This window comes from Pristis pectinata, chromosome 20 (genome assembly GCF_009764475.1).
Source record: "Pristis pectinata isolate sPriPec2 chromosome 20, sPriPec2.1.pri, whole genome shotgun sequence".
Taxonomy (NCBI): domain Eukaryota; kingdom Metazoa; phylum Chordata; class Chondrichthyes; order Rhinopristiformes; family Pristidae; genus Pristis; species Pristis pectinata.
The window spans coordinates 25,844,994-25,861,449 of NC_067424.1; the positions used below are offsets into that span (position 1 = coordinate 25,844,994).

At 38.6% G+C, this 16,456-nt stretch overlaps 1 protein-coding gene across 2 annotated transcripts in view; it reads left to right on the top strand.

Annotated features, from left to right (window-relative positions):
* nav1b (neuron navigator 1b) overlaps positions 1–16,456 on the top strand; it is a 485,995-nt gene that overhangs the window by 340,850 nt on the left and 128,689 nt on the right. For both annotated transcript variants that reach the window (XM_052034603.1, XM_052034604.1), the window contains 2 exons: positions 172–310; positions 13,349–13,643. In XM_052034603.1, the coding sequence (XP_051890563.1) occupies positions 172–310; positions 13,349–13,643 (434 nt within the window). The remainder of the gene's footprint in view (positions 1–171; positions 311–13,348; positions 13,644–16,456) is intronic.

The window sequence follows — 16,456 nt, forward strand, 5'->3', positions numbered from 1 at the left end:
ATTGGAAAGAAAATTTTTGATTAATGCCTGTCAGTTTCTCAGATTCTCCAAAAAAACTTGCAACAGAGTGCCTGAAATTGCAGTGTAAGTGCCAGGCCCACTTGCTCTTCAAGGGTAGTGTGTTTACTTTTCATTAGACTTCTCAACTTTATTTTCATTTCTCTCTTGCAGTTGGGATGAAAGTAGCTCCGTTAGCAGTGGCCTCAGTGACACCTCTGACAATCTTAGCTCTGAAGATTTAAATGCCAGTTCATCTCTCAACTCCTATCCAACTACGCCTGTTGCTTCCAGAAGAAATTCCGGCATAGCGGTAAGAGCAAAATAGTGTTGTAATAATCTGCTTGTGATGTGGTGTTGTAATCTCCTTCTCTGGAAAACATGCATCAACCTTTGTTACTCTCAGGCTAAGATCATTCCTGTCTCTTCCTTTTACCTTTTTTAAACAGAGTGATGTTAATTATTTTTGGTTCTTTTCTCTGGCAGCCCTTTCTCATAGTGCCGTTACTGTAGTTGTGCCTATGAAGAAAATAGCTTCTCTCGGTTGTGCTTTGTTTTACTACCACAAGTGAAAGAAATGGAGAACTGTGCTTTCCCTAAGCAGTTTTACAGCACAGAAACAAGTGTCTGTGCCTTTATTTGTACAGATTTTTTCCAAGTGTTGTATTACGGTTATTCTATAATGCCCTCTTGTTTTAACATGCTTCTTGAGCACAAGCCAAGAAGTGTGTTACAGCACATTGTATTTTGGACACAGGCAATGGCAAGGGGGCATGATTAATATTACATCCAAGTATAAAGCCAGTGCAGGAGGCAAAGTTATATAGTTTTGTACAAACGATATAACCTCCACCCGTCTCTCTGCCCCCACCACCCCCACTCCCAGTCCTTCGCCTCGTAATGTACTGCATGGAAGACTGCCAAACAACCATCAATAATCGGGTGTGTTACAGCAAAAAGCAGAGTGGAATTTATGCAGTGGTACAGCTGTGTTAATGCTAACTTCTGAAAGACATGTATAGTAAAGATTATCTTTGTTTCTAACTGCTCATCTGCAATTAGAAATCTGTTCGAAAGGCATCTGTCAGCTGGAGAAGTTATGCGCAGGGATTTCTGAAATACATAAATGCATAGATATTTAAAACAACTGTTCCAATTTGGGATTGAATTAAGCTTGTCTTCTGCGATTGACGTTCACTATCTGTATTGCAGAAAATGAATGTGCAAGCTGTTAACACCACAAGAGAAGTAAGTATATCTGGGAAGCTGTTTGTTTTCAGGTACAGCACTTTCAGTGGTGAACCAGAACATTAATATTGAAATATAACTTCTGCTAAGTAGTGTTGATTTAAAGTTGAATACTTCACCACTGGAAGCAAAAGGTTAACTGGTCAGCAGAAAAAGAATCCAGGAAGCACAAAGACAACCTAGAACTTTGTTTTTTACTTTTAAGTGGCAGAAAGACAACCTAGAACTTTGTTTTTACTTTTAAGTGGCAGAACTCAGTGGTGACGAGACAGAAATCATGAAACAAAAAGTGACAGAAATCTGGAGGTCAAAATAGCCCTCTTCCCTTCCAGTCCTGATGAAAGGTATCAACCCAAAACATCGACTATTTACTTCTCTCTGTAGGTGCTGCCTGACCTGCTGAGTTCCTCCAGCATTTTGCGTGTTTTGGTCAAAATAGCCCTGTTAAATTGTTGTATGGCAGAAGGTGCTTGCCTTAAATTTTAAGCAAAAGGCAGGGAATTAGAAGTGGATTTATTGCAAAAAGACATTGCAAATGGGCACATTGTCCAAGATGTTGAATGCTGCCAGTTAAGATGCATTAATGGGGCAGAGTACCACAGACCAATGTGGGTTTTGTTTCAAGAAGATTAGTTTGGTTGCTAGGACCATGGCATGAGTAATAATGCCATTGCAAGAATCAAAAAAAGATCTATAAATGTGGCTCGTTAGCAAAGTGGATGTGTTCCTGGGAAAGAAAAATTCAGGGGTTTAAGAGAGTGAGAGTCAGACATAAACAGAGACTTGGGCCAGCAGATTGATAGTTACAGAGGGTCATTTAGCCGAAGGTGTAGTTTTGATTGCTGCGGGGAGGTGGTGTAGGATGGACGAAGGCCAAATCATTTGATGGGTAGACATAGGGTTGGGGTTGAAGGTGGTTGAGCAGGGGGATCAAAAGTTTTGATCAAAAAGTTTTGATCAGTGATCAAAAGATGATTGGTAATTAGGGGTGGGGTTTCTTGGATAAGAGCATGTGCTGTGCAAGGTGTGTGGGTGGGAGATGGGTAATAAGAAGAAGAGCTATCATGTTGGTCAGTACATTACTTAAAGAAGGAATTTCCAAAGTTATTTCCTTCTGGCAGACATTGTCAGACATGTCCCACAGGCACTGTGAAGACCTGTTTCCCCACGAGTGACCCACACTGCCCGGGGGCCATGCATGTGTAGGTAGCGGCCAGGTGTGCACTGGATGCCTCTGCACATGCCCAGGTTCATTAATCCAATAGCATAGAGCTGCACTGAGGACCTGGAAGGAAATTACGGACTTCATGCAACCCACAGATAGTCCTGGATATTCCATTAAGATTGAATTTTCATTGAAATAGTATCAAACAGTGCATTAAATGTGGCACTAAATGATTATATTTTTAGACAAGTGAGTTTTGTAAGATGGAATATATTTGTCAGTTGTACAAATTAAAATTCCAGCTGCTTAGCTTTTATTTATATAAAGCATCAAATAACTATTATATTCAGTTACATTCTCGCAAAGGAACGAAAGGAAAAGGAGAAAGATAGAGACTGTATTGTACATAACAGATGCCTGAAATTTCTTACAAAATGTAACACAAGTGGAGCCATCTGATAATGTGGATATCATGCTCATTTGTAGCTCAAGGTTTTGATTTATGAAGCACTTAAATCATTTGGAGGATGCATCTAAATAACTTAAGGGAATAAGATGGGAAAGCATCTTTGCCAAATGCCAATTAGAATCCTGCTCTAAGTTATTTAATTTATAAAAATGAAACATTTATAAATATGGCTGTTCTAAATATAAACTGATGTTGTCTAGCTCCACTATTGTGTAAATGTTCATTAACCCTGTGTTACTTTACAATTTACAATTAGTAAATAGTGCAAATGCAATAATAACTACTAAACTGTAGAATTTATTGTGGTTTTCACGTTATTGTAACAGGTTAAAAATCGCTACCTACAATCTTGTCTGTGTGGATAGTCAGCAATTCCTGATAGAGTGCTTTGTTGAGCCTTGATTGAAGTGACATGAATGAAACCTGTCATACAAGCTTTAGCAAAGAAAGTTAAGGAAACTGAATATGAGCAGACATGTGGTTCGTTCTCAACTACAGCTGTATTGGTTATTTAATTGATTAGGCACAAACAGATGATTTGCAAGTTTTCCATTAGTGTGAGTCACCATGCATCTGATGTAAGTCAGGCAACGCACTGCACTGCAGGTGAGAAAGCAGCCTTCCACTTTCTTTACACTAGCATCAATTGCAGGCACAAACCCATCTCTGTCTCTTGTCACTTCTGTTTGAGACTAGCGTGGTGGAAGCAATTGCAGGTTAATCTACATTTTGACAGACTACAATTTAAAGTCACATTTATTGGCTGCATTCAGTTTTATCCCAGGGATGTTAGTCCACTCCAAAGGAAATACTCCAAGCTCCCACAGCCCATAGGATGTCATGTGGAAGGCACACCCAGATGCGCAGGAGAAAGGCATCCTGCTGTATGTTAATCCAGAATTTGAAGCTGAGCTCCAGTTTCCACTGCCTGGAGCAAGATTCAAGCCCTGCACCATCTGAGGCAAGAATGCTACTGCTAAATTAAAGGCATACCCTGGGTCAAAAGCAAAGTGGGTGCAGATGCAGAGAATAGGGTTCTTACCCCTTCAAAATGATCATTACACACATTGCTGTGGCAATACCCAATGGCAAAGATTGGAAAAATCAACTTCTCTGCATGTTTAATGTAATTTACACATCAGATTTATACAAAATAAAATACCAGCAGCTATTTTGAATATACTTTAGTAATGTCAGTTTTAATTCTATTTAAAACACTTGAGGGAGGTCAGAATTATCTGTTATGCCATGATGGATATAGCATATACATATCTTGTGATTTATAGCAGGATGATTAAATTCACATCTGCAAAAGAAGGAAAGCTTGGAGCTCCAGCCATATGGGTTTAGGGAGGTGAATGTCAACTTTAGAGAGTTAGCATCCACTAACTCTGTTCTGCACTGATTCAAGTCTACTTGTTCTCTTTTAAAGTCTTTGGGCAAAGGATTTCATTGAGAATTGAAATGAAGGTTATCATTGGAGTGAGATGCAGTAATTAGATATTTCAATACAAGGGAAATGGCCAGAACCTGCAAGTTAAATCACATTCACTAATATTTGAATGATAGCAACATCTGCCAGTGCTTTTTATTCAAAAGTTGGAACTAACATACATCGTACACGAAATCATGTTCTTCCAGAAAATGAAGTTGCAAAACCTCTTTTAAATGTCCTTCAATTTTGAGCATAGAAATTCTTTCCTATTAAAACAGAAGCAATGGGAGCAATCAACAGCAAACAAAGGTATGATTCCAGTAACTATGTTTGTGGCCTCCACTTTCAAGCAATTTATTGCAAGTCATTGAAGCAAATCAAAGATTTCAAAGGTTCATAGAACTAGGCTAATGTTAGTGAAGAGTCTTTGGCTGAATGATGTGTTTTAGCTGCTTCAGATGAAGGATTAAAATAAAGTAAAAGAAGAGCAGTTTTAGGGTACTTAGTGTTGATGTTCAAGAATGTTTTCTGTATTCAGATAATTACGAGAAAAAATGAGCGATTTAGAAAACTAGCCTCCAGTTACATACCACCTCAGGGAAGCATCCCTAGCATGGAGGAGTAGATTCAGGTGCGTAGTTGAGGCTGCCTACTAGCAAGCAAAATAGCAGTAGGGGGTTATTACTGCTCTTTATTTACATCCTCCACTAATGTTATTAATTAAGGTAAGGCACTATACAGCCCATATTTCAAAATCTAAAATCCCAGAGGAATTGAACCTGGACCTGGTTATGCCCAATTTCTTGGGGAAAAAAATGTAAGTAATGATGCTTAATTTCAGTGATTAATATCCTGAATCACAGGACACCCGATAAATGTCCAATCCAAACTTAGCTTGCACCATTTATCAGACAACCCTTGGCTACCACTTATTAACACAGTATCTTACATGTATAAATTAGGTCCTGTCCTAGGTTTATCCAGCAGACCTGACCTGCTTAGTGTTCTTCAGTCGCCATCAAAGTACAGTCTGTCACCGTGGTCATTGCAGTCAGATGCACTAATTAGCTATTTAAATCCAAAGGAAGTGGCCAGAACCTCTTGGTTAAGTTGCAGTTACTAACAATGAAACAATAGCAGCATCTGCCAATCTTCTAATTTATATTTAATTTAATTTATAATTAATCTAACTTAAAGACTGAATACACCAAATCATGTTCTATAAGAAAATAATGCGTAAAATCTTTTTGTAATATGCCATCCAGTTTTGGACATAGAAATTCTTGCCTATTAAAAGAGAAGTGATGGGAGCAATTTCTGGCCAACAACGGTATTGCAAAGTTTTACAAAGCACTTTTGTGGAGCCTGGGAGAGCAGCGTCCATTCTCGTCACAAATTCCAAACTTCAGTCATTGTGATTGATCCCCTGTTATTTGGATAACACCCCAGCTTGGAACTTCAAGTCTCTGAGACGTTATCAGTGGAGTTGCAACAGGCATCAACAGCTTACTCATTAAAGTGCTATTGACTGATGTTAATCTCAATTGATCAGCCTCTGTCTTGGCACACTGCAACTCTGCACAAAAATAAACGTACATAAATTTCTGGCCCAAATCATCAGATAACTTTGAAAATGGCTTTTCAATACATCTTGGGGTAGGTCGTTTTAAACCTTTTTATTAAACACAGGGTAGGCCATAACTGGAGTATTGTTGTTGCACTATAGGAAGGATGTGAAGGTTTGAGAGAAGATGCTGAAAATTCTGAGGGAGGTCTCTGACCCAAAACCTTAACTGTTTTCTCTTTTCACAGATGCTGCTTGACTGGCTGAGTTCCTTCAGCATTTTCTGTTTATATTTCAGATTCCAGCATCTGCAGTATTCGTGTTCCATTACTGCAAGAAAGATGTACTTGAGTGGTTCCAAGGATAAGGGATTCTGTCTATCAGATAAGAATGGAGAAGCTGGATTGTTTAATGACATGAAAATAGATGGGAAGGCATGTAGCGATGAGGACCAAAAAACAAAATGCTGGAGGAACTCAGCAGGTCGAGCAGCATCTGTGGAGGCAAAGGGATAGTCAAGTTTTTGGGTCGAGACCCTGCATCAGGACTGAGATTGTAGAGGGGAGATGGCTGGAGGTGAGGCGGAGGGGTGAGGCAGAGGCTTGCAAGTGATAGGTAGGTCCAGGTGAGGAGGGATTGATGGGCAGATGGAGCCAGGTGGGGGAAGGAGGAGTGGAGATAGTGACAGAGGCTGGGAGGTGATAAATGGAGACAACAAAGGACTGCAGATTATGGAATCTGATAAGAAAGGAAAGTGATGAATGTTTCCAGACAAGGGAAGATTGGTGGGCAGTTGGAACAGGGGAGGGGATGGGAGACCGTGTGGGTAGAGTATATGGGTGATAGGCAGATGGAACTAGGTGGGGAGAAGAAAGAAAGTGGGAAATGGGCGAGGGGGTGAGGGTGGTTCGGGGGTTGGGATGAGGATACTTGGACTATGTAACAGGATACAGATAATTTGATTGAATAGGTGACAACATGGGAAATAGAGTTTAATGTGGGGAAGCATGAGGTCATACACTTTGGTAAGAGGAATCTAAAGGAAGACTATTATCTAAATAGAAAAAGATTGCACACGAGCAAAATACAGAGAGATCTAGTTGTTCTAATGCATGAAGCACAGAAAGTGAACAGCAAGTGATTAGGAAGACAAATGGCATATTGATTTTTATTGCAAGAAGGTTGGAGTTTAGAAATCAGAAAATATTATTGCAATTGTACAGGGTGCCAATGAGGTCACACCCTGGAGGACTGTGCATAGTTTCCGTTCCCTTATTCAAGAAAGGATATACTGGCTTTGGAGGCAGTTCAAAAGAGATTTACTGGGCTAATTCCTAGCATGATAAGGTTGTTCTGTCACAAACAGCTAAAGAAATTAGATCTATACTTTTTGGAGTTTAGAAGATTGAGGACTGATCTTATTGACACATAAAGATCCTAAGAGGGCATGACCAGCAGATGTCGAGAAGTTTCCATCAGTGGGAGAATCTTGAACAAGGAGACAGAGTTACAAGGTCAGGGGTAATCATTTCAAACTGAGATGTACAGCAACTTCTTTTCTCAAAATCTAGTAAATCTCTGGAATTCTTTACCCCAGAGGGTTTTGGAAGCTTAATTATTATGGGCATTTAAAGAGGAAGTAGGTAAATTTTTGGAAGATAAGGGAATTGAGGTTTTTGGGGAGCTTGCACAGAAGAGGAAATGAGGCCTGGGGCAGATCAGCTGTGATCATATTGAATGGCAGGGCAGGTTTGATGGGCTGAATGGCCTACTCCTCCTACTATTTCCTTATTATGTTCTTATGTTCTCCTTGTAGTAAAGATAGTTGAGATGAGACTTGTTAGAAATGCACAGTTATGACTCATTTAAAGAAGGAATGTTTTCATTCATGGATGGTTCAAGGATGTGGAGACAAGGATTTAAAATTTTAGGCTAAAGTTACAAGTTACTAGTTTTTTACTCAATGTTTATGATTTGGAACTCACTGCCTGGAGAGGTGGTGATAACAGAATCAATCAGTGCCCTGAAAAGGGAATTGGATAGGCACTTGAAGGAGAATTATTTGCAGAACTATGGGAGAGTGGGATAGAATGGGACTAATGAGATTGCACTACCAGGAGCTGGCACAGACTGAATGGGCTGAATGCAGTAATTCAATGATTCTATGATTACTTGGGAACAAAGATTGGAATAGTTTTTGAAAATCAAGTTTTCATTTTAGTCATGAGTGATTACAAGGGTTGCATCATCCCCATAATGTTTCATCTCTCTCTGGAGAAGCAGAGTCTGCTTCGTGTCTTCGGTTGACCAAAAGTATGCTCTGGCCTGGATTTCATTGCAGTTACCCAAGTTTGACCCTGATATATGTTCCAAGATCCAGCTCATTCTTGAACAACACTGGCTGATATTTTGCTGCTTTTAGCTCTTCAATCTTCAAGGTTAGAAGTGTATTGCTGTCTGCCTGCTCTGTTGTGCTCTGGTTGGCTGTACTAAAGAAGGATTGAACAAAATTATTCATGTTTTAAAACCTCCTATTTTAACGAGTGCACTTGACTGGATGTGGTCCAACACCATGAAACCAAAGACATTTCTCCCTAAATTATTAGTATCTTTGAAAACCCTGTCATCTCTGATGAAAGGTCCTCAATCTGAAATATTAATTCTCTCTCTGTTTCCACAGATGCTGCTTGACCTACTGAGTGTTTCCAGCATTTCTGTTTTATTTCAGTTTTCCAGCATCTGCAGTTTTTAAAAAAAATTTCATTCTTTTTCCAGGTAAAATGGCACAAGATAAGATTTCTTTACTAGTCACATGTACATCGAAACACACAGTAAAATGCATCATTTACGTAGAGTGTTCTGGGGACAGCCTGCAAGTGTCGCCATGCTTCCAGCGCCAACATAGCATGCCCACAACTTCCTAACCCACACGTCTTTGGAAAGTGGGAGGAAACCGGAGCATCCAGAGGAAACCAACGCAGACATGGGGAGAACGTACAAACTCCTTACAGACAGTGGCCAGAATTGAACCCGGGTCGCTGACGTTGTAATAGCATTACGCTAACCGCAACACTACCGTGCCTGCCCAGCCTGCACGTTAAACCCAGCCTGCACAGAATCAGAATCAGGTTTAATATCACTGACATATGATGTGAAATTTGTTGTTTTGTAGCAGCAGTACAGTGCAAAGACATAATATTGCCGTAAATTACAAAAATAAATAAATAGTGTAAAAAAAAGGAATAACGAGGTTCATGGACCATTCAAAAATCTGATGTTGGAGGGGAAAAAGCTGTCTTTGAATCATTGAGTGTGGGTCTTCAGGTACCTATATCTCCTCCCTGATGGTAGTAATGAGAAGAGTAGAATTAAGCCTCTAAATTCAGATAGATTCCACAAGATTTCTCAGTGTGTATACTTTGTAACTATTTTACTTAATGATCTGAATTTAGTCTTCATGAAATATTTAATATATGAATAGTTTCTTCCTTTGCTGACTTTCTTGTCTTTACCATCTTCATTTTATGGATTAAATTCTGTGTAGAACTTGATCAAAGGGTCTAGGCTTTTAAATTACATTCCACTTATTGATTACATTCCTCGCTGCAGTGATTGGATTTGCAGTTTTGATTGATCATCTCAATGGGATGAGGGATTGAAATTGTATTTTTCAATTTCCATTTTGTAATTATTTTGTCTGCTTTCATTTAGTTTCAGTGGAGACCGTTGTTTCTTTTATCTTTGTTTTTCCCGATTGTGAAATATCCTGCATGATTTTAATGAAGGATATTGGCTAGAAATATCATGACATTGAACAAAAAAGTACAGTGTCAAACTTGCAGGAGCAATTTTTATCAGGAAGCATGTGGGAGTCAGCAAAATCTGATTTCAATAGCTGAGAACAATGCTTGACCTGCGGTTACTGATGCAAGGATGAACTTCACAATGAAGGCAATTTAATTGAGAGGAAAGAATAATAGCAGAGCTTCAGGAACAACCAATGCAGTCTCATTTTCAGAAGTTTCAAATATTGATTGTGGCTTCTGTTGGCCTATTTTCTGTTTCCTGAACTTGGAGAACCAGAGCCTTCAAATTTCAGCTCATTTTCAGGTCACAAAATTGCCTTAAATTGTAGTTTTACCAATTCCTGTTAAGTTTATCAGGTAAACTAATTTATACTATTTCTGGCCTCATAAAATATAATGCCATATCCAATTTAACAGTAGAATTGAGTGGAATAAACCCTGCCCTGAAAACATTGTCCAATATAAAGAACATTCAAGACCCATTGGCAAGACTGCTTGGATTTCACCGGTCTCAAAGGACTTGGATTGTTCCAAATAGGATTGGAATTAACATGAGAAATTTGCCAACTCTTTGCATTTTAGAAGAATGAGATGATCCTTTGAAACATAAAAGAGCCCTGGGGGTATGACAGGGAAGATGCCAAGATGTTTCCACGAGTGGGAGAATCTTGAATGAGGAAACATAGTTACAAGATTAAGGGGTGGTCTTTTAAAATTGAAGTATAGATGAATTTCTTCTCATAGAGGGTAGTGAATCTCTGTAATTCTCTACAATGGGGTTGTAAAGGCTCGATCTTTGGGGATATTTAAAGAGGAAATAGATACATTTTTGAAAGGTCATGGAATTTATGGTTATATGAAACTGGACAGAAGAGGAGATGAAGCCTAGTGGAGATCAGCCATGACCATAATTGAATGACAGGGCAGGCTTGAGGAGCTGAGCAACCTACTCCTGCTCTACTTGTCTCATATTATACTGTAACTTAATACGTAAGTGGCAAATCAAACCCTAGCAAATTCTAGCAACCCCGTACTATATAGAACGTGCTCAAACCATGGACTATATCATCACTTACTGCTCTCAAAATGCTTGGGATAAATGTCCTCATCAAGAAGGCCTTTCAGTAGCTTTCAAACCATAAGTCTCAATTTATAAATGTTGCTCCAGCCAAACACAAGAAGAAGGAAGAAGAAATGTGAAAAGCAATGCATGGTATCTCTTTTACAGACACAATCCTGAAAGTTTTACATACAAAGCTTGTAGTTTGGCTTTTACTTATTTCATGATTGATAGTTTTCCTAATTCAATGTGCAGTTCAAGTGTTCATAATGTTTAGTTTCTTTAAAAAAAGGAAAATTGTGCAAATGAATAGGTACTCAAAAGGCTTTGCCAAGAAGTGAAGTCATTGTAGGAAAGAGATGAAGGAAACACATTCTCCGGTCCAGCCCATAATATTGCACTGCTCTAATCCCTTGAACTGCCCTTCAGCTGCCTGACTGGAGTTTCCTCCTTGTGGTGGAAATTAGACCCATGAGTGTGCCCAACATTGCTTTTATTTTAACAGTGTCAAGTTATGCATGTTTCCTCCCAATATCATTGGAGCACAGTCAAAATCAAAATAGATGCAAAGCACATAAGTAGTTGGAGCCCAATGAAGTAATGTACCACAACAGTGTCCCAAAATTTAAATTTTAGCTCATTGCTGAACATTTGTGCAGACAAGGCACATCTTATTTAAGATCTATAACAATGAAAGCTTTCAGTTCTTAATATGGTTTTATTTGTACCATAAAGATGCATTAATGGAAAAAGAAAATACAGATAAGGTCTCTGAGGATAATTTTATTTTTTAAAGCTGATATTAAAATGAACATGTACAGCTACACCTTAAAATTTGATCAAATAGTGAAAGTGATTGACACCTCAGGTAATGTTTGAGAGATAGGGATGATCAAATCTCAGGATGGAGAGTCATTTGGACAGTGGCTAAAGAGAAAATTGGGGCAAATTGTGCACATGCATATAACTTGTATGCACCTCAAATTTCTTTAAACCACACATGTACTTTACTAATGAATGTCTATACCAGGGAAAGCCTGGTCCTTATTTATTGCATCCCTGAAGTTTTCTGAATCATGTATTTTACACAAAACATTTTCTTCATAGCTTTTGTTTTCTATGATAAAATATCATTTCCTCCCCTCTGAAACTTAATACATTCTTCTCCAGATAAAATCTACACTAGTTGATCTGTGCTTTGAAGCTGTGTTTTCAAATTTTCCACAAAATCCTGGTTTGCAAAATTGACATCTGCCAAAACTAATAATGTCTTAAAATATTATTAAGCACACTGCTGAGTCTCCAATAATGTTAATCTGAGTTTAATGAAGCATAATAAAGTTAACCAGTATTTGTGAGTTTTGGAAACTTTCTGGCATTCTTTTTTTGTAATTTTTCCACGTTTTCATGATCCTTAGTAAATTCTTATGGCATAATATCATTGAATGTAACAGGTCGTTTCATACTTATGGAAAATATTATCAGAACTGAGTCAATGCATTTTAAATGTTAATTGTCTGCTTCTTTTCCCACGGAAAGAGAATCGCAGACAGTCTTACTCCCTTCATCCATCAAAATGGTTAGTCACTGCAATTAAAAGATTATTGTCTCTTTCTTTGTTAACATTTTTATTTTAAAACATTTTTATTTTCCTTGATATCCAGGGTGTGATCCTTTAACATTCCACACTACATTTTAAGCCAATTCATTATTGAGCTGACATGTCAGAATGACAACATTTCAGCACTCAATGCCAAGCTGCAAGAAGACATTTTAATTTTCTGTTAATGTTTGCTGAGTTTCAGTTGCTTTCAGAGTATTAAAACCAACTGTCCATGCAGTTATAATATTTCCTGTAATAACTTGGTTATGGATGAAAGAAGCACAATTGATTTTGAAAGAGCCAAGATTTAGATAGGAAAAGATTGACATGTATTCTCTTTCCACCTTCTGGGATCAAGGTATAAATATGATGGGGCGGAACATTTAATGACATCTGAGTAAACAAATTTAAGTAGTCACTATATGATTTCCATTGAGCATAAAGCCAAAGAAATAAATTTTTCCCAGATCCATACAAATAGCATTAAATTTGTAATCCCATGTGAAAGCTCAAAAAATGTAATATCTTGAGAGACTGAAAGGAGTTACAATGATGAATTCAAAAGAAGCAAAGTCCATATAGAAAAGCTTTATTATACATCTGACGTTGATTGCATTTACATTTCTTTATTGACTAAATAATCTAGAACCAGTAAATAGTAGTCTCAGTGAGAAAGTTGTAAATACGCTGCAGGTAATTGACTGGGTCCTCTTGGGTGATGTAAGTGAAGAAAAGAGCTGATATTCCATGTTGGTAGATAATTGGTTTATTTTCAGCACCTATGGCCTGGCTCAATACTACATGTTAGAACAGTTATAAACCTTGAACCCGGTAGCCAGATAAAGGAGCACAGTAAATCTGATATGATATTCCTGCTTGCATTTGAACTTGTTAATTCTTTAGGGTTTTTTTTCTTTTTGTCATATTACTCTATAACTGTCAATGTTTGAATTTTCATTTGAGAACAGTTGGTCATCTGATCTGTATAAATTGCATTACAGTTGCGGACAGATGCAGAGAAGCGCTCTATGGTTGAGAGTGGTCTGACCTGGTGCAGTGGCTCTGAAGGCAAAGGCCAGAAGAAGTCTGAGGGTGGCTATGATGCCAGCAACCTCAAGATGGATCAAAACACAAAGTGGAGACGCATTCGGAGCGAATCAGCTGACGAAACTACAAAAGGAGAACTAAAGAAACCACAACCTACAGTGCAAACCAGTTCACTAAAAAAGAGTGCAGCACCAGTGGGTGTAACTTCCCCAATGACCAGTTCAGGAGCAGGCTCTCTGAAACCAGCTGGTAAGTGTCAAGAATGGCAATGGTAGTTTCAAGAAAGTGTATTTGACACAGGAGTTTTTGAGCAGATGTGTAAGGCCTCTGTTAGCCAAAACCCCAAATAGTTTTATGGTTAATATTGCCCTGCATTTCCAATTTCATGTTTATGTTCACTGTGGCCTGTAAAATGACATGGCTCCACGTTGCAATTACTTCACTATGATCCCCATTTATCCTCAAAGGAACTGTATGTGACCATCTTTTCTTACTCATTCCTCTCTCGCTTTTCTCCTGGGAAATCAGCTTCTTTAAAAAAACAATTGTTCACCCTAGGAATTGGGTTTTACCAGTTTATAGCAGATTAAATGAGAGTTATGTTTTGCCCTAATACCAAATCAAGGGTCAGCAAACAAATACAGTGATATGGTGCTTTCCTCCATTTGGAAGCGTTGTAATGTGACCTGCACATTTACAGATGAGAGCTGCCTGAAGCACTCACAACTGCTATGTCATTTGCCAGTTACCATCACCATTAAAGTGCACTCCCCACGGCAACCAGACTGGGACCATCACAGCCACCATGGAGATGAGCAAAATCAAGGAAGTGGGGAAGGAGCGGATAGATTGGGTGTGGGAAGGACACACTGGATTCCTGACAGGATTCTCCCCTGCCCCCTCCCATACTATGGAGCAGCCAAATAATGTTCCATGCTGTGATTGGGCCCCTGTCACTGAGAGTAGTGGGAGCACCAGGATCATTTTTCACAGCATCGTCACTGAACTCCAGAGTGCAGAAGCACTGCAGTCTTTCTCAGTGCTGCCTTTGTGCAAAAGGGCAGCACCTAAATATTAATGTAAAAAGTCCATCAATGCTAACTCAATGTTCCAGCTGGAAACCTTTAAATCACATATTGTTCCTGCCTTGCCCATGGTTTGCTACTTATTTTACCATGACTCAAAAAAATGTAGATCATAGATCAGAAGCTTTTGATCCAATTTCCATCAGAAAGTCAGAAACATATTCCATTTACGTTGAAGATGTCATCCCATGTGTGAAACACAATAGGGTCATGATGCCAGCGCTAGGATGAATTGTGACATGACTTCAACACCAATAAGAAGCAAATACTTCAAATCACGTGCAAAATGATTTTAATGCATACCTTGTGTGTAAAACAAAAGCAAACGGTCCACTTTCCAGGATGCTTACTTTAGATGTGGTCCGGTATATCTCTGATTCACAATTGCTGCAATTTTTTATTACAACTGCTCATTGTGTAACATTACCTAACTTATTATGCCTTGTTTAATTTGAGCGCAGGTTTTCAAATTTATAGTTGTTCATATAAAAATGGAATGTTTGTGATAATTTTGTGAATTAACGGTGACTAACAGGGTGCTCTCAGTGTGCCACGTGAAATGTTTCTGGGTTTAATCTCCTTCCCCTACAACTACCTTCTCACCATCCTGAACAAACCCCTTGGAATTGTTGTGTTCTAGCCAAGAAAAAGCATGTGGGATGTTACCACATTTCCACCCATCCATTTTAAAGTCATCTTAAAGTCTCCATTTGTCTCAGTACGAGCATTCTCATTCTGAGTCAGAAAGTCATGTGTAGGTCTAAAACTCAGTCAAGAGTGGCACACCACTGACCAATTGCACCTTTGTTCAAGGTCTCTTATTTCAGATAAGACATAAGACAACAGTGATTTAGCTATTCAGATAGTAGTGACAGATCCCATTTTGAAAAACAACTGTGCTGTCATGTGTTGGCCAATATGTCTTCCTCATCCAGGGGCAAGCCAACATACACGATCAATTCCCCTATTGTGGCTTGTAGTACATACGAAGCAGAAATGGTAAACCCTTTTCCAATGAAACAATATTAAACGTTCGTTAAAAATGTCATTCTCCTAAGGACGTGGAAGTCACAGTATAAATTAAAGTTTTCTGCTTTTATATCATTTGACACAGCTCTAATGCCACTGTAACTAGCATGATCAAGTTAAGAACTACAATAAATACTTTATACTATATTGTTCAGTGACATAAAATCTAGATTAATGTAAGATGGAAATGCAGCTTTGGCTGGGCTTTGCTTGATGATTATATTACAGAGCTGTATTTATTGTCGAAAACTAGTGTATAGCCTAGCAAGTTAATTATATTGCTGAAATAAAAACAGAAAATGCTTGAAACACCCTGCAGCTCAGGCAGCATCTGTGAAATGAGAAACTGTTAACCTGGGAGGTATGAGACTCTTCATCACAACTGGCAAAGATAGAAAACAGGTTAGTTTTTAATAACAGAGAAGATGGTGGAGGAATGGGTAGAACAGAGAGAATATCTCTGATAGGGTGAGACCAAATGTAGCAATTTTAATGAGAGTTACAATCGGATTATGCTTCTTTCTCTGTGTAATGTGCTGCTAATGATGAGGCTGTGGAGGAACATGCCTAGCAGGCAAGATTATGTTAATAGAAAAAGAAAAAAAAACTGAGCCAAAATGATGACAAGAAGAAATGTCCAGTTCTGAGACACTCAGAAAGAAACGGCCACTTATCTAAAGTTGGAGAATCTGACAGTGAGTCCAGAAGGCTGCAAGATGCCCAGACAAAAGATGAGGTGTTGTTCTTGAAGTTTGTGATGAACCTTGTTGTAACAGTTCAGGAGACCTAAAACAGGCAGGTCAGAGTGAGAGTGAGATGGAGGATTAAACTGGCAGGCAACAAGAAGCTCTGTGTCACCCCTGCAGACTCAACACAAGTGCTCTGCCAAAGTAATTAGCTTTGCCAAAGTCATGAATTAACCTCATTCTCTCAGAATGCCTATTGTAT